The 26,465-nt window shown below is 48.0% G+C and overlaps 7 protein-coding genes across 7 annotated transcripts; 4 read left to right on the plus strand and 3 right to left on the minus strand.

The window, feature by feature from the left end:
• The first annotated feature begins 45 nt into the window (after positions 1–45).
• cbx7b (chromobox homolog 7b) lies at positions 46–4,796 on the plus strand. The gene is made up of 6 exons (XM_076169669.1): positions 46–323; positions 1,910–1,953; positions 2,154–2,219; positions 2,724–2,790; positions 3,186–3,546; positions 3,973–4,796. The coding sequence occupies exons 1-6, from the start codon at positions 255–257 to the stop codon at positions 4,200–4,202; spliced, it is 837 nt and encodes a 278-aa protein (XP_076025784.1). The 5' UTR covers positions 46–254; the 3' UTR covers positions 4,203–4,796.
• A 1,592-nt stretch (positions 4,797–6,388) lies between these two features.
• LOC143015623 (cholesin-like) lies at positions 6,389–13,913 on the plus strand. Its single transcript, XM_076169670.1, has 7 exons — positions 6,389–6,467; positions 6,772–6,883; positions 7,335–7,488; positions 7,576–7,695; positions 12,761–12,957; positions 13,037–13,118; positions 13,203–13,913. Exons 3-7 carry the CDS (start codon positions 7,342–7,344, stop codon positions 13,380–13,382), a joined length of 726 nt encoding a protein of 241 aa, XP_076025785.1. The 5' UTR covers positions 6,389–6,467; positions 6,772–6,883; positions 7,335–7,341; the 3' UTR covers positions 13,383–13,913.
• Positions 7,701–9,033, minus strand: LOC143015618 (G-protein coupled estrogen receptor 1-like). Its single transcript, XM_076169664.1, has one exon. It carries the CDS (start codon positions 9,031–9,033, stop codon positions 7,897–7,899), a length of 1,137 nt encoding a protein of 378 aa, XP_076025779.1. The 3' UTR covers positions 7,701–7,896.
• Positions 10,308–12,476, minus strand: LOC143015619 (uncharacterized). The gene is made up of 2 exons (XM_076169666.1): positions 11,995–12,476; positions 10,308–11,672 (listed from the first exon to the last, which is right to left on the minus strand). Exons 1-2 carry the CDS (start codon positions 11,995–11,997, stop codon positions 10,641–10,643), a joined length of 1,035 nt encoding a protein of 344 aa, XP_076025781.1. The 5' UTR covers positions 11,998–12,476; the 3' UTR covers positions 10,308–10,640.
• Positions 13,914–14,021: 108 nt separating the features above from the next.
• Positions 14,022–16,280, minus strand: gnptg (N-acetylglucosamine-1-phosphate transferase subunit gamma). The gene is made up of 11 exons (XM_076169668.1): positions 16,055–16,280; positions 15,924–15,978; positions 15,752–15,819; positions 15,496–15,550; positions 15,329–15,412; positions 15,154–15,247; positions 14,922–15,036; positions 14,739–14,821; positions 14,533–14,661; positions 14,375–14,456; positions 14,022–14,304 (listed from the first exon to the last, which is right to left on the minus strand). The coding sequence occupies exons 1-11, from the start codon at positions 16,119–16,121 to the stop codon at positions 14,225–14,227; spliced, it is 912 nt and encodes a 303-aa protein (XP_076025783.1). The 5' UTR covers positions 16,122–16,280; the 3' UTR covers positions 14,022–14,224.
• A 10-nt stretch (positions 16,281–16,290) lies between these two features.
• tsr3 (TSR3 ribosome maturation factor) lies at positions 16,291–18,544 on the plus strand. The gene is made up of 6 exons (XM_076169667.1): positions 16,291–16,677; positions 17,072–17,282; positions 17,391–17,584; positions 17,675–17,845; positions 17,997–18,051; positions 18,217–18,544. The coding sequence occupies exons 1-6, from the start codon at positions 16,557–16,559 to the stop codon at positions 18,407–18,409; spliced, it is 945 nt and encodes a 314-aa protein (XP_076025782.1). The 5' UTR covers positions 16,291–16,556; the 3' UTR covers positions 18,410–18,544.
• A 253-nt stretch (positions 18,545–18,797) lies between these two features.
• On the plus strand, positions 18,798–26,322 carry pdpk1b (3-phosphoinositide dependent protein kinase 1b). Its single transcript, XM_076169663.1, has 14 exons — positions 18,798–19,040; positions 20,738–21,028; positions 21,233–21,275; positions 21,359–21,496; positions 21,687–21,831; positions 21,938–22,035; positions 22,145–22,220; positions 22,326–22,394; positions 22,540–22,636; positions 22,867–23,040; positions 23,125–23,342; positions 23,476–23,533; positions 23,848–24,000; positions 24,127–26,322. The coding sequence occupies exons 1-14, from the start codon at positions 19,017–19,019 to the stop codon at positions 24,238–24,240; spliced, it is 1,698 nt and encodes a 565-aa protein (XP_076025778.1). The 5' UTR covers positions 18,798–19,016; the 3' UTR covers positions 24,241–26,322.
• Positions 26,323–26,465: the final 143 nt, after the last annotated feature.

Here is a 26,465-nt window from a genome sequence, read left to right on the forward strand (position 1 = left end):
GGAAACCCGAACTCACGCGCGCGCCTCCGGGTAGCGGGGGCGCGCGCCGCAGTGTGCAGATGTGTCGCAGATTTCCTAAAGTCAGCGGACGCACCGAAACATCCATCAGAAGCGAGTCCGGGCGGGTAAATGGCCCTCAAAGTGCCCGGGAGACGCGGCGGCTGAAGGGGGGAAGCGCCACGGAGAGCACAGCGCCCAGGGACCGCTGTCATCGGCGAGCTACACCGGGAAACGGCACTTTATGACGCGCAGAGATGGAGCTGTCAGCGATCGGAGAGCAAGTGTTCGCCGTGGAATCGGTCCTGAAGAAGAGATTCAGGAAGGTGATGTAGCTGTGTGTGTGCGCGTGTGTGTGTGCGTGTGTGTTTGTCATGTGTGGGTGCGCGGATGCTACTTTTGATGCTAATAAGCGGATTAAATGGGGAGATGCGCGGCCAATGTTTTTAATTCCAGGCTCCGGTGGGGGGGGCGGGTCCGGCCGCTTTAACGGAACGTGGAGCTCCATGCCCGGCAGGTGTTCGGCCCGAACTAGGGACGTGATGATTCACCTCTGGGCCTGTTTGATCCCTAATGTGCTTTAGCTTCATGTGTGTGTGTTTATATGCTGCAGGTGCGTAGTTACAAATCCAGGGGCACCAACATGCAGGGTAGCCCCCCGCCCCCCCTCCCCCGTGTGTTTAGCTTTATCTTTAGCTCCATAGTAGGTCACAGCAGTGAGTTGGTAAAGTTTGATAAGAGCCGTTAGAGCGTTTAAGAAATTGCACTTTCATATATTTGACAAGATCCCAAGATAAGTGGGACCTTATTGCCACACGAGACACGTTTCTATTAAACACACAGTGATCCCACTGACTGTAATGATGCATGTTGTCATGATAACTACAGGTTCAGTTATCAGGTCACGTGTTGTTATCAGTCTTTAAGTTCCAGCTCAGTGTTTGTTTGTTTGTGTCATCAGATCTGCATGTTTACATTGTGGACTTTGATAAAGTGCAGTGATGTTTGAGGGGGGGGGGATGTGACTGAAGTCGGGAAAAGTGGTGACTTCACCATCCCGGGAATAACTCACAGCTGGGAAGTGAGTGTGGATGATGTCACAGCAGAGGATGAGTAACACTCAGCGGCTCGGCTGGCATGAGGAAGTCATACATTTTACATGATCTGTTAATTATAAACATAACCTGATAGCACGTGAACTGAATATATATATGACATGAATAAATACAGACAAAACAAATCGCCTCAAGCTAGTTTTAGATCGTCACAGAGCTCTGATAATTTCTTACACGATCTTAATTTAAATGTTTGATTCTGGTCCATAAGGTCATGATGATGAAGATTGAAGTCCTTCCTGGATCAGCTCGCCTCTAATACCGAAGGAATTGAATCACTGACTTCAGGAGTTTTTGCATGATAACAACACAACAATCCTAAACTCTTTAAACCTCCTCAGAGGTGACTGTTTGCTGTCCCAACTGGACATCAGTAAACTCCTCACCACCCCCAGCTTATGCAACCTCTAGCCAGTGTCTGTCAGTTGCACCATGCGTCATTCCTGCAGCCTTTATTACTCCACTGAGGAGGTTCTGTTACTTGTGCTTGTCTGTCTGTTTGCAGGATTAGTCAGAAACTCACAAACCGTTTTATTCTGAAAGTATCAGTGTGGCTCTGGGAAAAACCCCAAACAGAGTTGTAACAAGTTGTGAGCATTGATTTTGGCGCCCCCTCTGGCCGATGGGAGTGGTGCTTTACCACAGAAAGACTTGGCAAAGATGCAGTTTGTGTCCTAACTTTGATCCAGATGAGGCTCGTCGCCTGTGTGCATCACCTGACCGCTCACATTTAAATGCTGACGGTGCTGATTTAGTTATGAATGAGATGTGAAACTCTGCTGCTTTGTGCTTCACAGGGGAATGTGGAGTATCTGCTCAAGTGGAAAGGATGGCCTCCAAAGTGAGTATGCACACTTCACCCTGAATGACTCATCAATAACTCCAGGATTCAGCAGAATTGAAAATGGAGCCAAGTACCAGTATAAAAGAATACATATTAAAGTGGAAGGAGAACAATCGCTCCTCTCCATGTATTCACAGAATGGTGTGATTAAAGAGCAGAGAGGTTATGAAGGTTTCCTGCTCTGTGCCCTCCTGCAGATACAGCACGTGGGAGCCTGAGGAGCACATCCTGGACCAGCGCTTAGTGCAGGCCTACGAAGAGAAGTAAGGCTCCCGCCGATCCATGAGTCATACTGTCTGCTGGGGAGACACCGACAGATTAGAGCGGCTGTACATTCATCCAGCACCTCTGCACTGCACACTTAGAGACGCCTGTGTCTGCCTGAGCACCACAGGGGGTTCTAATCTGCGCCCCCAGTTTATGGACCGTTTATGCATACGTCTAATCCTTCCCCTCCGAGTCTAAACGCTGCAGTTTAATCATCTGAGCCCACAAATTTCCAAACCATTCCCACAGTTTATTGAGTAAATGGCTCCAGTTATGTAGCTTTGGAGTATAAGCAGTGGTTGTAGGTGATCTGAGCTCTTGTGTGTACCTGGGGCCACAGTTCCCCTGCAGTATATCTCCTATATAGTTAAAGGAACACATCCGGACAGCAGACGTGTAAACAGCGCCTGAGCTCCAGCACTTAACAGCCTGACTGTATATGTCCAGTGGCAGACATGTTGCCGTCGGGCCCTGGTTGATGGTCTGTTTGGCTTTGACAGAGAGCAGAGGGACAGAACTGTGGGACACAAGAGGAAAGGAGCCAAAGCCAAAAGACTTCTGCTGCAGGTAAAGTTTGGAATTCAACGACAACTTTAGGGTTTTCTCATTCCCTTATTGTCTCCGTCCATCCGTCCAGTGGTAAAGTGATTGTCTTTGCCGTCTCCATGTCTCTTTATGAGCGTAAACAAGGTTACCATAGCAAAGCAGGACTCCAGTTACAGGAGAATACTGAAGCAGTGAACTTCATTTCTGCATGAACTCAGTTTGTTTACCTGTAAAGTCAAACTGATAAAGTGAGTTTGGTCACATGGGTTGTAATCTCAGCTTGTTCTGTTCTAAATGAATGTGATGTCTTGTTGTGAGTTTAAGAGCTTGGAAGTCGCTCTGATCTTGTTTGTGTCTAGGTCACGTTTACATTTAGAAACAGTCAAATGTGTTTTCTCTTTCTGATCTTGACTCAGAACACCGTCTACACCATGGACCTCCGAAGTGCCCACAAGCCTCCAGAGAAGCCTGCGCCCCGGCTACGTCTCTCGCTCACTCGCTCGCTGCTGCCCGACGCCGACGAGGAGCACGAGCCAACGCCACTGCAACATCACAAAAACAAACCCGGGAGGATCCCGCTCACATGCCTCGACTCCAACCCTCCGACTCCCTCAGAAGAGGACTGGGAAGGATGGGGAGAGGAGGAGGAGGAGGAGGAAGATGAGGAGGAGGAGGAGGAGGAGGAGGAGAGGGAAGAAGATGAAGATATGGAGGAGGAGGAGGAGAAAGGGGATGATAGGAAGGAGAGTATGGAGAAGAAAGGAAGCATTGTAGATGGTAAGTGTGTCAGTCGGTCAGCTAGTCGACTCTAATCACCATAACGACCCAGTTCACTTGACTTTGTCTGTGAACCTCAGCAGGCTCTGGTACGCTCGTTTCATTGAGCACCGAGACACAAACGTCCCTCGATTTAGTGTTTCAGATTGAGTCGTCCCTCACGTCTGCTCTAAATAGCTCTATGGCAGGACGCTTCTCTCCTCCTGAACACTCTAAAAGCCCTCACAGCGATCTGCTTCCTCTTGGCAAATGCATCCTAACTGCCTCTGTCAGTTTATAACATCTATCAGAGCAGAGATAACTTATCCAGGTCAGTCTGAGGAGGGTAACTTAATAACAGAGACACATGACAAAGCTTGATGCAATCACTGCAAATCTGCTTCTTTCTCCTTCCCTTTCTCTCCGCCTTCTCCTCCCTCCCTTCAGGAGAGAAGAGGACGGAGGAGTGGAGCGACGCCATCGGACCCGGCGACGTCACTGCGTCGGTGAGAGCCGAGGCGTGGAGGCCCGTTGTGTGTCCGGGCGAGGTGACGGTCACCGACGTCACCATCAACTCCCTGACGGTGACTTTCAGAGAGTCGCGTGTGGCCAAAGGCTTCTTCAGAGACTGGGGGCCGAGGAAGCCTGCAGACCCCAAGTGTGACGAAGTCGGCTGATCTGTGTGTGTGTGTGTGTGTGTGTGTGTGTGTGTGTGTGTGTGTGTGTGTGTGTGTGTGTGTGTGTGTGTGTGTGTGTGTGTGTGTGTGTGTGTGTGTGTGTGTGTGTGTGTGTGTGTGTGTGTGTGTGTGTGTGTGTGTGTGTGTCTGGTGTTGAGGTTTCCCTCCCCTCTCTGTGACCTCGCCACAGCTCCCTCTACTCTTCCAGTCTGCTCAGTGGTTTGGTTTACATGCACAGAGCCTCCAGCCCCAGAAATGTGCCCCTAAAACCAGATCACAACCATCTCAGCATGCCAGAGCGTACAGAAACAATATAAATGACATGCACATTTAGCTCCATCCTTCTCTTTCACTTACGGACATTCCAAACAAGTGATTGACTCAAATTAAAGTGACATCTTGGTTTAGTTTTTAACAGAACTCAACCTATTCCTGCCATCACCACTAGGGGGCGACTCTCACTGTCCTTTAACGTAGCAACGTTCCAGCAGCTGAAGGAGCTGAGGAGCTTTTCAGGTCGGATCTCTGTGCGTGTAAACATGGCCGCTGGTTCTCTTCCACTCTGACCTTTCTGCATACTGTACCTAACGTATTTACATTGTACATACTCCAAATACAGTGTGGTGGGTGTACTTGTAGCTGTCGGTCCCTATACTAACCCAGAGCCTGTAAACACACAGACTGTTATCGCTGTACGACATGTGCTTTAGTCTTGTACGCGCTTCAAAATCCTCCGAGTGATCTTTGATCCGCCTGCATGCCTACAATACAATGTTCTCACAGTTCTCCTGGTACACTCAGTATACACACAGTACATACGTAGTGCCGTCCTGCTGGTAGGTTTAGTCCGATAACAAACCATGGTGATGCTGAATCTTGTTCCAAACCGTGAAACTACATAGATGAGACTTGATAATAGAATGTACGATGGAGTTGTGCTGCATTTACATGGTTATGATTTGTGCGTCCATGAGGGGCCTCGGAGGAAGACTTTGACCAAAGTGACGCTGGTATTTTGTCTCTAAGTCACGATGAATACACCTGACACACGATACCATACACACCATAAGCGATAACTTGAAACAGTTGTTTGGGACGACGTCTGGTTGTTTGTTCCACTCTGAGGATGAAGGCTCGGCGTCTTGAGTCACGATGAAGCTGCAGGGAATGGAAGTGCCTGATGTTGTGTCCTTCAGTTTTCTATGTGGAGCATTTAGGGCAAATTTAACACACACACACATCCATGCACACACACGCACACACACACATACACACATACACCTTTCTGCTCTTGGTTTGTGTGCTGATGTTTGTAAAGACGTGAAAGAAACATGAAGGGAGGGAGAAGGATGGAGAATGTGTCAATTTTCTGTGTTTCTTTGTTTATATTTTTTTTACATTGACGTGAATGTAAAGTATTTATTCTTTAAGGGACAAACCTGTGTATTTGTCATGCAGACTTAATACTTTTGATACAGTTTACGATGACCACTGAGCTGACGCCATAGCTGAGTGTACACGAGCATCTTGCCTCTGCCTAACGTGGATGCCTGTGCTGCTTCAGACTCTCTGCACTTTATGTTTCAGTAGTGAACCTGCACATCGTCTGCTCCAGTCTATGACGTCATTGTGTATAGAAGATTTCTATTGTAATAATAAAATAAATGTCTCATGTTTAATATACCTTTTCATAACTGAGCCAACTGTTTACTCTTTCTTCAGAGATGACAATCGATCAATCGATCAATGATGTGTGGTTTGTTCGGCACCTTTCAGACATAAAATGAAAATCAAAGTTCTCTAGAAAATGAAACAACACAAACGATGGTCAATCATTTGCATATTGATAAGTCAGGAATATTGTGAGCAAAACATTGGATTACAGGATATAATATGTAAAACAAATACAAATACATGAAATTGATTGAAAATAAAAAAAATAAGTAAATATTGTACATTTATTATGGTACAGTATAAATGAAAACAGGTCAAATCATAATCCACTTGTAGAAAAAATATTTGTCAATAATCTTGAACGGTCTGATCAGTTTGTGTTTTAGCTCCTAAATGTTTGATGTCAAAAAAACCCGACCGCGAGATGCTTCAAATCGGACACAAACACGTATTTTAAACGTCTATTGAAATATTAATGTGCAATACCTTTTTCGAAGTCCAATTTCTGGACAGGCGCTGTTAGGGCAGCTCAGCAGAGCCATGGGTCCTTCGCTTCACTGCTTCTGATCAATCGCGTGAGGAAAACCAAACGTAAAGGGAAACATATAGACACTTTATTACGCTCTTTTACTTTATTTAATTTGTCTGTATTCGAATTAAATCAATACAATTTTTGGTTATTCGGTCATGTATTTAGTTTTCTGTTTGCTAAAATGGTAGTATCTAAAGTCAGCGGTGGTTTAAGTCAACTCTGTACCAAATAAAAAAAATAAAAAACAAAACTTGTTATTCTTAAATAAATACTTTAATACACTTCTGTATATCACAAAGCTCCAAAACAAGGTGCAGTTCTGTATTAAAAATGTAATTTTTATATCCTATCGCATCACAAAAGGAGGAGTGTGTCCGTCCAATCAGCTTTCACTAAAGCGCCATCACTTCCGGGTTTGTGCCCCATGCTTGTTGCTGTTCGTCCTGCGTGGTTTTCTATCTCACGGATCAAGTAAGTTCAGCCGCTATATCTGCGCCGCGCTGTGTGTTAAAACAGAGTTTAACTGTTTTTCAAAGTTTAGTGGTTAGACAATGTTTGTATGTAACATGCGCACGAGCTAAAGTAACGTTGTTGTTGTTTGTTGTGAAAGTGTTGATGCTGTGCTGAGAGTTAGCTCAGTCTAAACCAGCGGGGCAGAGATGATTCTACCTAAACATCACATAATCTATTATATCTGTCTGTTGACAAATGGGATTTAATGTCAAACACACACACAATCTGTGTCGTCACCCTAACTGCAGTGGTTGTAGTAGCATTTGCTTAAAAATACAATAGAAGTAAAACAGAATATAAATATCCATAAATCAACCAACAAACTTGACAGTTTTGAAAAGGAACATTTGAAACTCCCCCATGTTAATGTTCTGTGTGTGTTGTGACTGTATTTGTCTCAGCAGCATCAGCAGTTTCCTCATGGCCAAAGCCAAACCCGTGAAGTCAGAATCAGAAGGAGGCGTTCTTAAAAGGAAGAAGTTGAGTTCAAATGACAGCGAGGTTCATGTGGAAGCAGTGATGGACGTCAAAGTGAAGAGGAAAAAGGGGAAAAAGACAGAGGTGGAGGTGAGCGAGGTGGAGAAACGTGACTCACTGTGATGATGCTCACCTGACAGGCCTGTGATGAATGATGACTGTGTTTACCTCACACAGGAGGAAGAGGAGGGGGCGGAGATAGAAAGTCCTCAAGTGGAGATCCAGGCAGATAAAAAACAGAAAAAGGACAAGAAAGGCAAAAAGAAACAAAAGGCCGAGGAGATGAAGGAAGTGGAGGTAAGAACGTGTGTGTGTGTGTGTGTGTGTGTGTGTGTGTGTGTGTGTGTGTGTGTGTGTGTGTGTGTGTGTGTGTGTGTGTGTGTGTGTGTGTGTGTGTGTGTGTGTCCTTGCATATATGAAACTCTGATTAGCACTGGCAGCGCCCCGAATCAGTAATTCCATTTGATTACAGTTTTGATAAGAGTTGTTCCTCTTTAGTCACCAGGTGTGTTTGTGTTCTGTGATGTTCAGTTGTTTTTGTTCGGAGGGGAACATGAAAGGTTGTGTTTCGATGCGAGTGTTCTGAAGGAAGCGCATAGGCCGGCTCGCCGCTCTGCACGCCGCCTGGGCAGCAGAGGGGCAGGTAGAGGCGGCCGAGGCCGAGCGGTGCAGCTTGACCCATTTCGCCTTCTGCCGGAGGAAGATCCTCAGCTTAACCTGGAAGGTCTCGCCCAGGAAGCTGTAGATGAGCGGGTTCAGGCAGCTGTTAGAGAAGGCGGCCAGGTTGACGGCGTGGCCGGTCAGAGGGTAGTCGTGCCACAGCGTGCTGCCGTCCGCCTCGCCCCTCACCAGGTGGACGCTCACAAAGATGTTCTGCGGCAGCCAGCAGAGGAAGAAGACGACGACGGCGGCCGAGATCATGCGCAGGGCTTTCTGCCTGCCGGGCCTCAGCTGCTGGCTGCGGCGGAGCACGAGTCCGATCCTCCAGTAGCACAGGCCCAGCACGCAGAACGGCAGCAGGAAGCCTAGCGTCACCTCCAGCCACTGCACCTGCGTCACGTTGATGAAGCAGAAGTGCAGCTCCCCGGCGTGCTGCGCCTGGGCCACGGCGAAGGGCAGCACGGTGAGCAGGGAGGAGGACACCCAGATCAGGCAGCAGCTGAGGCGGGCGCTCTGCAGGCTGCGGCCCGCGCAGCCCGTCAGCGCCACGAAGCGGTCGAAGCTCATCCACGTCAGGAAGAAGACGCTGCTGTACATGTTGACCTGCTGGAAGAGGACCATGAAGGTGCAGAGCGCGGCCTTGTCGTAGTACCCCTTCTTTAGGTTGAACACCTCGATGAGCGAGTCGGCCACCAGGACCAGGTCGGCCACCGCCAGGTTGACAAAGTAGCGGTCGGGGGCCGTCAGACGACCCCTGTGGCCCAGGTTGACCACCAGGATGAGGATGTTCCCGAAGAAGCCGACGGGGAAGAGGAAGATGGTGTAGACGCAGGAGAGGAAGAGGCTGACGGTGTAGTGCTGCTGGTTGTCCGTCACAGCCTGCAGGAGGCTGGAGACCACAGACAGGCGGCCGTTCAGCTGCACGCTGCCGTTCCGCTCGATGCTCAACATTTGGCTCATGTACATCACGTCCATGTTACTCTGCTGGCTCAGGGCGGCGTGGGCGGCGTGTGACCGCGCTATGGAGGCATGATCAGCAGAGGAGGCTGGGGGTCCATCCGTCTTTCCTCTTTTTGGTTTGACGGAAGAGTTGATGCCTCATGTTCTAGGAGAAGAAGAGAGAGGAAGAACAACAGAATCCATAACTCCTCTCAAAGCTTTTCCTCTTCTTTTGTCCTCCCCGTCTGAGGCTGGGCTCCAGTTCAGGCTCAGATAAGTCACGATACACTGATCAGGAGGTTCTGATGATCAATAAGTGATCAAACTTACCTGCCTGTGTGTCGGCGTCACGTTTGCTCCTTAATCCTCTCGTGTCCTCTGGTGTCAGGGTGAACTCAGGGTGCTGAGCTGCTGCTGCTGAGGCCCCGCCCACCAGCCACAGCCCCGCCCACCAGCCGCAGCAAGACATCAACACATGAACGCGCGCACACACGCATATATATATAGACACACACACACACACACACACACGCATCTTTGCTTGGGTTGTGTTTGATATTATACATATAAAAATCACATCCTCTTCATTGTTCACTATCGTCTCTCTCTCTCTCTCTCTCTCTCCCTCTCTCCCTCTCTCCCTCTCCCCCTCCCTCCCCTGGTTGATGTATGAACTGACCCCGTAATGTAGAATGTTTAAATACATAAATACGGGCGACTTGCCGTCTTGTTTACAGCAAACAGGTGTGAGAGGACGGAGGAGTCTCGCCTTGTCTCCTCATACCTGCGTCTTACTTCCCAGTGTATTACGTGATGCAGCACCTGTCTGTCTCTCTCCGGTCACACACTCGGCCGGTGATCCGTGCAGGTGGGGTTTTCCTGGAAGAGGAGCCGAGCGGCTTCCTGTGAAAGCGTCTCTGGAGACTTGGACACTTTGGGTTTCCAAGTATGTGGACAGATTCCTCCTTAACTGGAGAGCGTGTTCTGTCTGTGCAGCAGAAGAATGTGTGTTTCCTCACACACACACACACACACACACACTCCAGTTAAAGTAGGAATCTCTCTTCATATTCATTTTGTTGGCTGAATCCTGTGTTTCCGTCCTGAATGTTGCCTGTGGTGCATTCTGGGAATCACAGACTTTTCCAGATGTCGAGGTGTGAGAATGATGTCATGTTTCTGCAGACAGACATATAATACGTTAAAATTTTGTTGCTTTCTTGGATTTCTTCCCTCTTTCAGCTCCTCCCCCCCCCAGCTCCTGCCTGTCGGCGCCCTGATGGCCCCAGTAGGACTCATTAACTCCGTCTTCATGCACACAGTGGGTCAACAGTCCACCTGAGAGGCTGACATGTTTACATGAGCCGCGTTCACAGGGGCTCCATTTAGAATCACACACACGCCCCTTTGGACGCCGTCTAACCTCAATCCGTGCGTTTACAACTTCTGTACCCAAACAACAACACACTTTAATGCACCGACACACAGAGGCAACACTGTCAACCTTTTATATCATCCTCACAGAATCGTACCGAAGCTGGCATTTACAAAATCTACAAACAACAGAGCAGTCAAAGCGTTTCAAAGCTTAAATATGAAACACTTCAGTTCTCTTTGTGTCCGGCGGGCGGGAGTGTTTCCCTCTACAGCTCGATGTCCTGCAGGGTGTCTGTGATCTCGATGTGCGGTGCGATGATGTTCCTGTGTGCCTGTGTGCGTCCTGAGTTCCTGCAGCAGTCCCTCAGCTGCCTCAGCAGCCCCTGCAGGCTCTCCCGACTCGGCCGGTGCATCAGCAGCACCAGCAGCAGGCTCAACGCGCTGCCGGAGAACATCACAAACTCGCCCACGCTCAGCACCGCCCTCTCATGGGTGCTCAGAGCCCCCGCCCGGGCCAGGTGCGCCGCTCTGACCAGCATGGCGGTGTAGACCAGGTGGCAGGCGAACATGACTGTGGAGACGGCCAGGAACACGGGGCCCTCCTCCGATCCGGACAGGAAGCGACCCTCAGATTTCCACTGGCGGACGCAGCCGCGGATCAGAAACTTCAGTATGGCGGCGAACAGAAGCAGAGTCAGACAGAGCTTGGTTGCGGCGTACGGCATGTGAGTCTGCATCAGATCAATGTAGCACTCGCCCCGCCCCCCCAGGTCACTCCTGGGTCCCCGAACTATGGCGAGGGACAAGGAGAACAGAACCAAGGTCGCGGTCACCATGGCCACGCAGAGGCCCGGCTTCCTCATCAAGGTGTGGAAAGGCGGGTCAACGCTCAGGACGTAGGCCATGAGCACCAGCAGCAGCAGGCCGCAGTGCGAGACGGTGCTGACGGCGAAGGAGAGAGCGGCGCAGCCCACCCGGGCGGTGATCAAGTGGTCTGGGATGTGCACCACCAAGGAGAGGGAGAGGAGCAGGAGCAGCAGCTGGGCGCCGCAGAAGAGCCAGAGCAGGCGGTCCAGCCACGCCAGAGGCCGCTGCGCCCGGTAGGTGAGCACGAAGCTGTAGAGCAGGAAGCAGGCGGACGCCAAACCCAGAGCCGCCAAGAAGCTGTAGACGTAGTTGGCCCGTGAGGTCAGATCGTTGGCGTCGATCTTATCCGTGGGATCCCAAGTGGAGTTGGAGGGAAGCGGCGGCGGCGTGTTGCTCGTCACGGCGAACACGGCGTCCTCGCTCTGATTGAACTGGAGGAGAGGAAGAGAACAAACACAAGATCAATCTGTCTGTCAGCCAACGGATGTGGATCAACACAGCTTTGCTAAACCTGCCATTCGCACGCACACGCACACGCACACACACACACACACACACACACACACACACACACACACACACACACACACACACACACACACACACACACACACACACACACACACACACAACCACACTTGCATCATGTACATTTCCTCAAATTGATTCAGCAACACACCAAACTTTCGCTCTCATCCTCTCCTCGCTCTTCGTCTGCTGCTGCGGCACTGAAACACAGATGTTTCCACTTACCATGTCTGCTTCCGTGGCTCACACACACACACTTTGTATCCAGCGGGCCCGAGTCTGTTGATTTTACTCTTCGGCAGCGAGCGCTCTCTCTCTGTGAGGAGCGTCTTCTCTCTCAGTTTCCACCTAAAGCTCCACTCAGCATACTTTCAAAATGACATCGTGACCATGTGATCAACCTCCTTTCCTGCCCTCCCTCTCTCTCTCGTTCTCTCTTTTTTTCTTCATCACCACACACACACCCACTGAGGCCCATTACAGCACACACTGCGGTCCTTGTTGAGGTCCTGAGGTGTCGAGCTCAGCTGTGACTGCAGTGTTTCACTTCAGTTTGAAAGGAGAAACATAGATTCTGTTCCTTTCCACCTCATCACTTCTTACTCCTTAAATCACAAATTCACTCAGAGGAACCTCTTCGTTTTACTGTTGCCGTGGTGATATGCAGAAAGCTTAAAAGGTCGAAAGCGGCACCAAGAAACATCAGGCTGCAGAAACAGGAAACGCAGCCCCTCCTGAGCTGCAGAGCGACAGGAAGTGATCTAAACCCGTCTGGTTTCCTCCTCTTTGACTAAATGTCACTGCAGGTTTCCTCTCAGCTGAACTACAACTCAGACCATCAAGTGTTACAAATAACAATAATGAATGTGTCTCAGCCAATCAGTGTGTCAAGAGTGTTTGTTTGATTGACGGTTTGTAAAGAATGGCGTGAGGAAGAAGAGGAAGGAGTCCGTTGACACTGACGGGTCTGTGTTCTGCTCTGGTTCGGCAGGTGGCAGAGGACGAAGAGGCGGTGGTGGAGGGAGAGGAGGACCTGAGCCCCGAGGAGCGACGGGTCATGGAGAGGAAGATGAAGAAGATACTAAAGAAGGAGGAGAAGAAGAAGCTGAAAGAGGAGGGGAAGACAGCAGAGAAGGCGGAGCCGTCAGCGCCCATGGCTCCTCAGCAGGCGCTGGACTACCTGACCTGGTAAGAGACACTCTGACACCAACGCTCTGGCTCTGAACCAGCTGATCCTTTAAAGTCTTCATCATCTTCTATTTCACAGTTGGGCTGAAAACCGTGGAGAGTGGAAGTTCCAGAAGCTGAGGCAGACGTGGCTCCTGCAGCACATGTTTCACTCTGAGAAGGTGAAGATGAAACACGCCGCACATCAAACTGCTCAGGCACAGAAACATCAACTCCTTTATCTTCTCTCCTCCTCGCCTCCTCAGGTTCCAGATGACAAGTTCTCTGTGCTGCTGCAGTACCTGGAGGGGCTGCGGGGGGGCGCCAGAGACACCACCGTGAAGAAGGCTCTGGTGCTGGTGGAGGAGTCGGGACAGGCGCCAGAGGACAGGGACGTCCAGCAGAGGGCGCACCGAGCCAAGGAGGTCATCCAGCTGCTCTCCTGAGGGCAGAGGAGCGGCTGGACCCTCGTCTTCATCAGGACTGAACCCACTTTTTTTGACGCCCATCTTCACCTTTTTTTTTTTTCAAAAACAAGGATGGGTCCATATGAGAGGTTGAGACTTTAGTGTTATCAGCTGTTCCATGTCGCTCACAGCTGATTTGTTTTTCTGTTGACCTGTATTTGTTCCTCTTTTTATTTTTGTGTTCATGTGACCTTTGTTCTTTAGTAGAGCTCGAAAACAGAGTGTGAACGTCTCCATTTTTAGTTATTCAGCAAAAGCAGAAGCAGTTGAATTCAGTTTGCCCGGAATGAGCCACAGATGTGTATCACGGTCCAGGATGATGATGTTTAATCAGTGTTGGCATGACAACTCATTTATCACATTCAGCTCCAGCCTCATATTTTATGTTCCACTCAATGACTGAATGAATTCTGGCACTGCTGGAGGTATGTAAAGATTTATTTACAGTTTTAATTAAAAGAGTTGATAAGAGGCATAATGATGAAGGCTCCTGCGCCCTCGTGGGTGTTCTCATTTATTCCTCCTGATGGCTGCAACCTGAGCGGTGTCACAGCAGCAGGGAGAAGTGATTTCTGACTGAAGGTCCACTGTGAGCACATCAAACAGAACACACCTACACATTCTTTAAAAAGTTTATTGTGTATTGGAGTGATGGCTCCTGTTTAAAGTTCAGTGTCTTGGCTAGAAATGTATGCAAAAGTTGTGGATCTGCACATTTTAGGGAATGTTGCTATCTCTGCTGACGCCCAGTGCAGGAGTCTTCAGGTCCGTCACCAGAGGAAGAGCGGCGTGACGTCAAAGTGACTTGTCCCTGCAGGTTCTCACAGCTGATCCATGAGGCCGTCATCTCCCCTCAGGCGCTGATCCTTCACCGTCACCGTCACTTCAGCTTTGACTTCACCTGTGACAGCAAACAAATCGGATTACGTCACCGCCTGGACCTGAGGACTGATGATTTAGATTGGACTTACGTTGCTGCCCATCTAAAGGAATGTTGTGCTGAGTGAGGAGAGCACGGAGCCTCTCAGTCTCCTCTCTCTCCTTCTGGAGGTCCTGAGCAGAAAGACGGTGTTACATGAGCGTCATCACGTTCCTGCCAGCTGTTCACATTGTAGAGACATAAACACACCTCGGTGCATTTCTGTAGAGAGTCGTGTGTGTTGGAGGCAGCCGGTACAGTTTGGGGCTTCACTTTGACCTTGTGGCTCTTTAGGAGACCAGCATCCTCGAAAATGTCTCTCAGAAGATTATTGTATCCCTGCAGCAAGCAGACAGAAAACACAGCTAGATGACAAAACCTCACAGAAGAGGAGAGGATCCTAAAGCAGCTCCTACCTGCTCAGTGATGAGACCTTCATAGCGAGCCTGCTCCGCTTCATCCCACTCCCTCTGCAGCGTCTCGCTCAGGGTCGGGTACACTTGAAGATGAAGACGGGCACACAAACGAAGACGATGGTAACAAAGATGTGGCACAGCAGTGTGGGTGAGAGCGATTTAAAGTAGAGTTCTGCTTCTTACCCAGAAGAGAGTGAGGATGGCAAACTAGAGGAGTCTCAAATGTGAGCGAGTACACACAAGTGCTGGGCTCCGACACCTGAGCCAGTCTGCTGCTCGCACTGCAGACAAGAAGAACCTGGAGAACAGAACAACATATGGAAGACAACAGATCGACTTGATGGCTCTTATATTTTACACCACAGAATCAAATGGAACAGCTGGCTGGATGTAAACTTCCAAAAGAACCCCTAACCTTTGTTTCCCTGTTTCTGCCTCCACAGGCGTCGCCCTCTCTCATCCACATCCCAGTGAAGGTGTTATTAGCCATCTCCCACTCCTGCCAGATGCTGATCGAAACAAAGCATACCCTGCTCTCTAAACACCGTTACACCTCACTGCCACATGAACACATGATCAGGTTCACTCACCCCAGGATCCCACTGTAGGCGTTCCACCTGAACGTCTGCTCGTGCTGAGTGATATTGTGGAATGGACAGAATTCATATTTATACCTGCAGAATGACAAGGCACAATGAAATTAGCATCTGAACTAATGAGTGGAGAAAATCTAATAGTGTGATTTCAGTTTGCTTACGTTGCCTCTGTGAAACTGAAGCACTTTCCAGCCAGCGGGTGCAGGTGTGAAGGGCCTGACCGGGGAAACAAACAAGGGGGCCTATACCATTAGTTGCAACCAGGCAGCATAACGCTTATTAACTTGACTTAAATAATGCAAACAGAGCCTGACAAATACTGGATCTCTGAGGGCGACACTGATATTTCTATTAAAAGAGTACAAAAGATCTTCTATTAGTTTTCACATAAACAACCAATCAACTCAGACACTTTACCAGACACTGGAGATGGAGTCACTCTGGGCTGCAGTCTGCTTCCATGAGCCATGAAAGGATTGTTCAGCCTGCACAGAGACACAGATGTGAGAGAGTGAAGCACAGAGACGCAGAGGTGGGAGAGTGAAGCACAGATCAGAGGCTCCGTGGGCCAGCAGCGGACTCTTCTTACCCAAAGGTGTTCGGCTCCTCAACTATCTTCATCTTTCCGGCGAATCCGGGCGTCACTGAATGAAAACACGCGGACAATCAGCACAGAACTCCAGTCACACACAACACAGCAGAAGCCTCGCTAGAACTCACCGAACAGAAGCAAACAGGCCGCCAGCAGGCCGATTACATGGAGGATTCTGTTACACACAAACATCATGACTGATCTGTGCTCAGCTGTGAGGTAAAACGCGCCGTGGAGTTTGATATTCTGACATTACTGAGCAGAGCAGCAGCCGAGTTTCTGTCGTTTTCCTGCTTTACGCGTCAGATGACACCATGTGATCAAAATAAAGTTCGCGCATGCGCTGTGAGGCTGCACGCGTGCTAAGACTCAGAGCTCTGCTAGCTGAAACTCTCCAATCGGCGCAGGATCGATAGAATAAAGTAATTATAGCTGCACGGCGGCGTGTTTTCACTCGTAAGCGGCGCACGGTAGAGTAACAGACTCTCACTCAGCTCGACTCTTGTCTCAAGCGGCCATGATGGTGTCAGAGTTGGTGTAGCTAGCTGAGGCAGCGTGTAAACAGCTGACGGCGACATCAACGAGGATCAGACTGAGAGCTGCTCTGAGTGGAGACAGCAAACAAACAACATGGGGAAGAAGAATCAGGGACGATTCGTGCGTCCGGAGAGCAAAGGGAAAGAGAAACGTCACAAAATGAAGGGGAAGACTTTAGAGGCGTTCACTGAGGACATGCACACTGCGTTTGAAGGTAAAGCTGCACTGATGGAGGCTGACAGACACGAGAACTCACAAACACAACACTGCCTCTCAACTGAGTGAAAACCAAGCAGAGGGGAATATGAGCTTAATGACACATATGACCTGTACTTAATATGTGTATAAACAAGTGTAACTACAGAGGAAGAAGTAATGTGTATCTACTGAACTTAACTTAGAAACAAGTCTGGCATCTCTTGTAAAAGTCAAGTATAACACATTTAACTTTAAAATGTAATGTCAATGCTCCAAAAAGTATAAATAAGTGAACATGCGGGAATAACTGGTAATAACCCCATAGCAATAATAACAATAATAATAAACCCTTAGCCCTCTAAAATATTGAATCATGCCTGTAAAGTCTGTGTGTGTCTGCTGTGTTTCAGCGAGTCAGCACACAGGCGAGGAGGCAGAAGCTGCTCAGGTGAAGCTGCCTTGCCCAATGGCCATGTGGGAGTTGGGTCACTGTGATCCTAAACGCTGCACCGGCAGAAAGCTGGTGCGCAAAGGCTTCGTACGCAACCTGCGCCTGAACCAGAGGTTTAATGGCCTCATCCTGAGTCCCATGGGCACCAAGTATGTGACGCCCACAGACAGGTGAGGGGAACTTCCTGCTTCCATACTGAAACTCTGCTACACATCTCATCATAGTAATCGCTTTGTGCGTACAACAATCTCTTCTGAGACGTTTGCCTTGATTTGCAGAGAGATTGTGGCTCAGCACGGTTTGGCCGTCATCGACTGCTCCTGGGCCAAGCTGGAGGAGACGCCCTTCAGCAGGATGACCGGCTCTCACCCCAGGTTACTGCCATACCTTGTAGCTGCAAACCCGGTCAACTATGGCAAACCCTGCAAGTTATCCTGTGTAGAAGCCTTTGCTGCCACCTTCTGCATTGTCGGTGAGGTTTCACTTGCTGAGGAATGATGTGTTGTCTTTGTCTCCTTATGATAAATATGACAGTGAGAGTTCATCATCCCTCATTTTGCAGGTTTTAAGGAACTGGCAGAGATCATTTTAAAGAAATTCAAGTGGGGGATGGTGTTCCTGAAGCTCAATGAAGTTCTGCTGGAGCGCTATGCTGCATGCCTGTCAGAGCAGGAGCTGCTCTCTGTAGAGAAGGACTTCCTCACCAGCGGCCCCGAGGAAGAGGAGGAGATTGGTAAAATGGGGGAGAAGGGGATTGGCCAGGGTTCTTCCAACATGTTTGGGTGTCACTGGTGCTCCGGTCGCTCTTTGGCTTGGCACTATTATTTTACTGACATATTGTTGAGGTCATTTTCTCTAAACCGACTCATCTGTCTTGTTCACAGATCCATTTGATGTCAACTCAGGAGTAGAATGTATGAATCTCAATAGACGCCATTGGTAAGGCTTTATTACAGTGTAACACAGTCACCCCAGACTGTGTGTTTGGATAGAAACGGCAGTGACTTACAGCAGAATTATAAAATACTGCATGTTGGTATCAGCTTAAAAACACATCTGTGCATATTTATGTGCAGTCCAGTAAGTGTTATTATGTGTGTTTAGTGCACCTGAAGAAGAGGAGGAGTCCAGTGAGGACACCGACTCGCATGATGATGAAGAAGAAGAAGCAGAGGATGAAGCAGAAGAGCAGGGAACAGAGAGCAAGCAAGAATCGGGAGTAATCCAGAATCAGGAAGAAGAATCAGGAATTCCTTCAAGTCATGATGAAGAGACTGAGTCAAAGACGTCACCATGAAACATACCGAGAGGAGTGGAAGAGTTTAATGACTATAACATGATTTATTAACTATTTTACACACCATTATAGCTTTTTAATGCTCCCTGCTCTTGTTAAAAAAAATAAAATAAAATTGAAAACTATTAAAACAAATAATGTGCATGTTCATATTTGTCAGCACGCATCAGAAACACACAAATGTATATTATAAATGTTGGAAAGTTTAAATCTGAAGTTTAAGGCTTCGGGTTGAGGATGAACTGCAACAGGCGGCGGTTCTTTGGTAAAGTTGAGCTCAAACTCCAGCCTCTCCAGAGTGAAACGCCATTAAAGCGTCTCAGTGTGTGTGATAAAGCGTCTCGCTGTGTGTATGTGTGTGTGATAAAGCGTGAGCCACGTCTCTGCGGTGTGTGGACGTGAGGATGAGCCGTGAGAGGGGAGTGAAGCCGGGCTGTAAATGTGGCGCGGGGGGCGGACACAGCGGGACTCTGCTCCGCTCCTCCGCTGTCCTGCGGTAACATTGTTGTGGAACGACGTCACAGCTCGAAAATGAAGGCGCAGAGGCAGCCATTACTGGAGCTTCTCTAATTATTTTATTCCAAATAAATACTCGTGGAAAACTCCCATGGCAAGAGCCAAAAGTCAACTGGTGAGTGTTGTAACTTTCACACGGACCACGGTTCGAAGCCGGAGGTTAAAATGTCCACTGTGGCGGCTGTTTGACAACAAATGCTTTAGTCGGGCCTTCATCAGAGAGGAGCTAGCCTCCGGAGATACGACCCGCTAGCTGCGTTAGCCGCTAATGTTAGCTATCACAACAACTACTAGCGGCGGTGATCGCAGCCCTTATGGACCCACGGGCTCATTCAGACTGAAGCATCCCGGGCTGACACGGTGCCGGCCCCGCAGGGAGCGAGGCCGCACACGTATTTAGAGGATGTCTGTCATTTTGGCTCGGTGCTCGTCTGTAGCTGCTGGCTAATGTTAGCCGACTGAACAGTGTATGCTAGCTAGCCAGGTTCGCGCTTTCCAACGATGCTCAGTAGCATGCTAACATTAGCTGCGTTGCGTGCCACCAATTGGTAACTAATTAAGATTAACTTTGATCATCTCGGTTGCCAACCTAACGGCATTCGAGTTTCGCTTCTAACTTAGTCGAGTTAAGTGCTTTAAGTTGTGATTGAACTGAAGCCGGCGCTGAAACGGTTCGTCAGCGCTGCTAGTTAACAGTTACCTGGTCAGTCACTGTTAGCTAATTGGCTGCTAGCTCTAAATGTAACTGTGTCAGCGGTGACCGGCGCTACTTGACAGACAGCGGGAGCTCATGTAGCGCTGCCAGCAGGCGCTACTCGTTACTAAGCGCTCACGGGGACGTTAACGTGAGCTCAAGCTCTCAAACCACCATGATGTGTGTGACATGAGTGTGAGGCCCAGGCGGTGATCTGTCTGTGGCCGGCTGGCTCTTATACATGTTGAGATCAAGCTGCTGAATGGCCACACCTCGGATCAGAAGGAGAAGAAGAAGTTCACCTCACTGACTGCTGAGCTAAATGGCGGCGGCAGCAGCAGCGATCCTTACTGTCAGGGCTCATACGTGTAGCTGAAGAAGAGAAGTAAGAGCTGCCGGGACTCCATTTAGTGACAAAGTAACGCCTCTTTACTGTCTCTCTTATCAGTGTGTGTGTGTGTGTGGATCAGACGTACAGTGTAGCTGAGTTGTTGTCAGCGGGCTCAGCTGTCACATGAAAGTACAAACTTAACCTGGTGTTCCAGCTCTGCCTCGGGAGGGTGGGGAGGGTGGGGCCCCGGCTCCCACGGAGGCCCGGGCTCTGCCGCTCACACGTCCCGATCAACCGGGCATCGAACCAATGGAAGAGTGCGGATCCGTAAATGTTGTTTACACACTCAGTGAGCCGGGTTCTCTCTGTACACACACACATGTTAGTCATACACGGAGGGGTTCTGCTGGAGAATGTTGATTTGGTAAACATATATGTTTTAAATAATCTTATGGTGTCTTGATGTTGTCCGTTAATATCAGTGTCATTACCCAGCATCTAAAGCTGCTGTTATTGTTCATAGGATGGTTTTCTAAAGGTTTCCTTCATATTTCTTCTTGGCGTTCACGTGGTTCATACGTGCAAATGTGACAAACTAACCTTTGTCCCATCATCGGGCTCTGAAATGAGAATCCACCTGCGTGTTGTTTGACCTGAGCAGTACCAGTGAGGATCAGGCTGTGCTCCATAGTGTGCTGGCTGACACACACACGGCTTATTATTCATGTTTTTTTAATTCTAACTGCATCAACCTGTTGAGTGACAAACGATCCCTCTCCCCTCCTAGTATGATGTTGTGCCGATTCAGCCCAACGTTGTCATCTGTTCCTGCTCACATCCATCAATGGTAAGAAACCACCCCGACTCCTGCTCGCCACTTGCTATCCCAGGCGCAAGCAGCAGCCACTGTCCCGGCATGGAGGGCTCGGCTTCAGAGGCCCGCGCCGTAGGAACGTCTGCCGGCGGCCAGGGCTCCGAGCGCCACGCTCAGCCGGCTGCTCAGGCCCCGCAGCCACGCAAGAAGAAGCCAGAGGACTTCAGATTTGGCAAGATACTGGGAGAGGGCTCCTTCTCTACAGTAAGCACCTTGCATTCCACCCATCTTTTGAATTATAATTGGGTAGATGTTGCTACATGTTAGCATTCTTGTGGTCAATCTCCTTGGATGAGTCATCTGCACTTCATTTAAGGTGATTGACAAAAAAAAAGCACCAAGGGAGCTGGGAGGCATCAAAGTGTCACGTCATGCTGTATTCTCTCCTCTCCTCTCCTCTGTCTTTAGGTTGTCCTGGCGAGAGAGCAGGTAACAGGGAAAGAATATGCAAGTAAGTCTCTGTTTGGTGAAGGCACTTCTAAACGCCGTGATGTCATGTGGAACATTCGACTGAACATGTTTCCTCCACTTCAGTTAAGATTTTAGAGAAGCGGCATATTATGAAGGAGAACAAAGCCCAGTACGTGAAAAGAGAAAGGGACCTGATGTCAAACCTAGATCACCCGTTCTTCGTCAAGCTCTACTTCACATTTCAAGATGACGAGAAGTTGTGTATCCTTCCACACGATCTGATTGTGAAGTCATAACGGTGCATTACTAACCTGACTGTGTGTGTCTGGGTAGGGATCAAATGTCAAGCTGTCATTTCCCTTTTATGTGTTATTAGTTAACCGTTAAACATTACAAATGCTCATTATTGAACCCCATCTGTGATATTTGTTCCTTAACTAGCTATTTTCAGACTTCGGTCTGAGCTATGCTAAGAATGGAGAGCTCCTGAAATACATTCGCAAAATTGGTTCCTTTGATGAGACCTGTACTAGATTCTACTCAGCTGAAATAGTTTGTGCTCTAGCGTATTTACACAATAAGGGGATAATACACAGGTAAGCACTTCTGTCATATGTTTGTTTGTTTCATTGATATCTGCTGTAATAGAACATTAACAAACCTGCCCAGCAGCTGAAGCTTCATTCTATTCCATCACTGCAGAGATCTGAAACCAGAGAATATTCTCCTGAGTGAAGAGATGCACATCCAGATCACAGATTTTGGGACAGCAAAGCAGTTATCGTCGGACAGTAAGCAAGGTAGAGACCCAAAGCTACTGTCAACTGTGGCTTCTTGTTCTTTTACACACAGAATGTAGTGTTTTACTTCCTATACGTAATAGAAACCATGTCTTTGTGTTTTTGACAGCGAGAGCAAACTCCTTTGTTGGCACGGCGCAGTACGTGTCCCCTGAGCTGCTGACAGAGAAATCAGCCTGCAAGAGGTCACTAAATATTTCATGATCTGTCTGATAATTGATCAGTTTTCATATTAGTGTCCTGGACCTGTGTTGCATTAGTAAAAGTATTTGTTTATCTTGTTTTCTTAGCTCTGACCTTTGGGCTTTGGGATGTATTATCTATCAACTGGTGGCTGGTTTACCACCGTTCAGAGCTGGGTTTGTACTTTATCACTTATCTTCACTCTGATACATGTTTATTAGAATATTTAAGGCTCTTGCAGTTGCTAATAACACAATTTATGAGTTTTCTACTTCTGAAGTTTTCCCTTCCCTCATTTTCTCATCTTAACTTTGTTTTTAGAAATGAGTACCTAATATTCCAGAAAATAATAAAGCTGGAGTATGAATTCCCAGAGAGGTTCTTCCCCAAAGCCAAGGATCTTGTAACACAGCTTTTGGTAGGTCACAGTTTAATCCAGAGCATTATTCTTTTAAGCATGTGTACGTTACGTGAACAGGGACCTTATCACACATCGTGTTTTCATATGGTTACCTTACAATGGAAAGTATTTCTGATACCAGTAGGGAAATGAGATGAAGTAGTAAATGAGTCATCTGTCTCTGCTGTTATACCGGCTTCACCACCAGAGTACTATCAGAAAACTCAACCTGATCTGTTTCCCTTCAGTCACTGGACCCCTCTAAGAGGATTGGCTGTGAGGAGATGGGAGGGTATGACCCTTTGAGGCAGCATCCCTTCTTTGACACCATCTCCTGGAGCGACCTCCACCTACAGACGCCTCCCAAGCTCACCCCCTACCTGCCAGCCATGTCTGAAGATGATGAGGACTGCTATGGCAACGTGAGCTATGTCCTTATCTTCTCACCTCAGCCGCTTGTCTGTTGGTTGCTTCATGGTTCTCACTTCCCTCTTTTGTCCTTTCAGTATGACGACCTCCTGAGCCAGTTCAGCAGCATGCAGGTGGCCCAGTCCAGCTCCTCACACTCCCTATCACCACAGGAATCCACACCCCCGCAAAGGTCCAGCAGCAACATTGAGCAGTACATCCATGACCTGGACAACAACTCCTTTGAGCTGGACCTTCAGTTCACTGAGGAAGAGAAGCAGTTGCTGCTGGACAAGCAGACCACTGGAAACCCCTGGTAAGCCGCGGTCCCAACTCTTCGCCTCCCTCAGCCACACGAGTGTCCTCTGAAACGCTCCCTGCACACACAGTCAAAGACATGATGGGAGTGAGATCAGTCAGTGATAATGTGCTGTTGCTTGTTCACACAGGCACCAGTTTGTTAAGAACAACCTGATCCTGAAAATGGGCCCCGTGGATAAACGAAAGGTGGGTCAACTCGGTCAACACACTCTGAATGGGAAAGTTGAAGGTTTTACAGAGAAGGTGAATTATAATAATAAAGCCGTTCACATGAGGCTGGAGAGTTTACGGGCACTACACACAGGAAGTGGTTCACAGAAAATGTAAACACCTCCCAGTAAAACCCTGAGCACCAGTGATCTGAAGTCACTCTGCTGGTGTTTGCTCTGCTAACACATGCAGTAGGAGGTGAAGGGGAATTCCATGTTACAGTAGAGTGTGGTTGGTCCAGTAGCGCCCTCTGTTGGTGACCTGACACGGTGTCTGGCACTCCCTTGCAGGGTCTGTTTGCTCGACGGAGACAGCTGCTTCTGACTGAGGGGCCACACCTGTACTACGTGGATCCTGTCAACAGGGTCCTGAAAGGGGAGATCCCCTGGTCCCCAGAGCTGCGCCCAGAGGCCAAGAACTTCAAGACCTTCTTTGTTCACACGGTACCTGATGGTTTAGATCCGATGCACCGCCGTCACAGTTTGATTGACCACATTCTGATGTTTCTAAGCTGACAGCTCTCTCATTTCTGTTTGTTATGTCTGTCCTCTCCGCCTTTCTGTCCGTAGCCCAACCGAACATACTATTTGATGGACCCCAGCGGAAATGCTGACAGATGGTGCAAGAAGATCCAGGAAGTTTGGAGAAAGATCTATCAGAGGCACCAAAACCCTGGCCTATAGGAGCACATGTCCTCCTGTGGCCACTCCTCCTTAGCTCTGAGGCCAATCACTGAGCAGAGTAACACCCTCTTTAGTGCCCTTCATCACCGCAATGTAAACAAACTCTTAGAGAGGCTGGCATCTAAACCTTGTTTGTTTTTCCTAAGTAGAACCATGGGAAAAAATACAACTATGGATTCAGGGTTGCTTTGCTTGTTCTTTGTGCTCTCTGTGAGGCTTCTATTGCATTTTTCCATGTATGGATGATGAGACTGCCACAATGCACATCTGCTTCTTGTACATTCTGCTGGAGGAAAGAAGGGCAAGCTTGTCTGTAGAGCAACGCAAGCTTAGGTACCGCCAGGACTATCTCACGTGCAAGGACTGGTTTCCTGCTTCTATACCACAACACACAATCCAGCATTTGTGAACCAGAGCCTATCCTGATATCTTAATTAAACTATATCCCAATCCTACATCATGTACGAGCTGTACTCAGGCCCGACTTCTAGTGCAAACTCTCCATACTTGTAACAGATGCTGTAAGCTGATTCAGTCTCATATTTACTAAACTCAAACCCTATGTATTTTCTGTTTGAGCCCAAATGTTCCCATGGTATTTGAATTACTTTCTAGTCAGTTGGTACTTGCTTCTTCTCTACAGTCCATTTAAGGTCTCCGTGTTACAAAGCAGTGTGCTGGTCTACAGTGAGACATGGGTCTGAATCAGTCTCTGTTAAAGTGTGAGTGCGCCGTAGGCCGTTACTGAGGATATATTGCTCACAGGGGCGGGGAAACATGCCACTAGCTTGTACTTCTAATCATAACTTGCTTCTCTTTCCTGCATGGCTAGTTTTGTAGCTCAGCCTTGTTCGCTTTTCTCTCCTGGGGCACTGGAGATATAGTTTATTCAAGTTTAAAGGTGGGTATTTTTGACTGCATTGGCAACCATAGCTAATATTGGATGATTTGGCTGTTCTGTACCATTCACTGGCTCTTCTTTGTGGTGTGTGTGTGTGAATTATTCAACTTCTTTTAAAGGCGAGATTGCCGTCTCGTCTTCAGTACGTCCTATTGAAAAGAGAATCTTATGTGCTGACCACCCCATGCTGAACACACAACCTTCAACAGAGATACATACACACATACTATCATTCTTGGAAGCAATCACAGAAAAGCTGTAGTCCCTGGACAAGCTGGGCAGGAGCGACCGCCTCACCGGGCTCTCCACACGCTTTGGGATCGGCCCTCTTTACTTTCTCTTTCTTTCTTCATTCTGGCCCAATAGAAATTAAAGCGATTGAATTCACTTGTGCTCTTGTTTTAGAAAGATATATTATCATAATGCTTTTAATTTTTGACATATTACCTTAAGGTCCTCTCCAAAGGTCCACTTCCTTCAGCTGAGTCTGTGTGTGCAGTGTATGACTGGAGTGTAGGTGAATTGGAGCCCCGGGGCTCTTATGTGGTTGGATGTCAGTTAAAGGATATCTATCTGATCCAAATAACCAATGAAATTGCTGTATCTGTCTATAAAGTCGAGGAAGCGCTCCAGAAAAGTGTTTGCCTCTAGTTAGAAAAATTGTTTGAATCAAGTCGATGGCAGTCAGTTACATTGTGTATGGAAAACTCTACCTGGCTTGTAACTGACTAGAACTGTGATGTACAGACGATGTATTATTAAAATTTGAAGCAAGTAATGCAATGATATTAGGATACAGTTTTTGTATTTTTATTCTTGTATAAGGTTATTTGATGGCTATTGTTTAGCCTCTAGTTCATTCTGTGTTATTTAAATTCTAATATATGAATCATATTTGGATTGAAGTCATGTTCAGGGGCCATGTTGTGTATGTATTGAGATGTAAAGCCTTTGAATGTGAATAATTATTGTAAACTATAATATTTTACAGCTTTTTTCTTACTATATCATACATTTTCTATTTGCTCAGTGATTTAATCATATTCTGATAATTTAATGAATCTGTTCATTCTCTCTGATTATTTGTGCGCTAGGTCAGTAGATGTTGAATGATGAATTTTCCACTTAATGCTTGGTAGTCCAGTAATTAAAGCATGTAGGGATTTAGGCATAAAAATAAAGCCATGTGTCCTGTCTTCTGTTAACAAACACGGCAGCAGCGCTCAGTGGCAATGGCGTTTCACATTTTGCAGCATGTAAATAAAGTACCGGCCCATTATTAATACGTGTCGTGACATTTACTTAAGTTTGAGTACAAGGGAGG

Source organism: Genypterus blacodes, unplaced genomic scaffold, assembly GCF_046128005.1.
Source record: "Genypterus blacodes isolate CSIRO-AG114 ecotype Tasmania unplaced genomic scaffold, CSIRO-AGI_Gbla_v1 ptg000209l_1, whole genome shotgun sequence".
NCBI classification, from domain to species: Eukaryota; Metazoa; Chordata; class Actinopteri; order Ophidiiformes; family Ophidiidae; genus Genypterus; species Genypterus blacodes.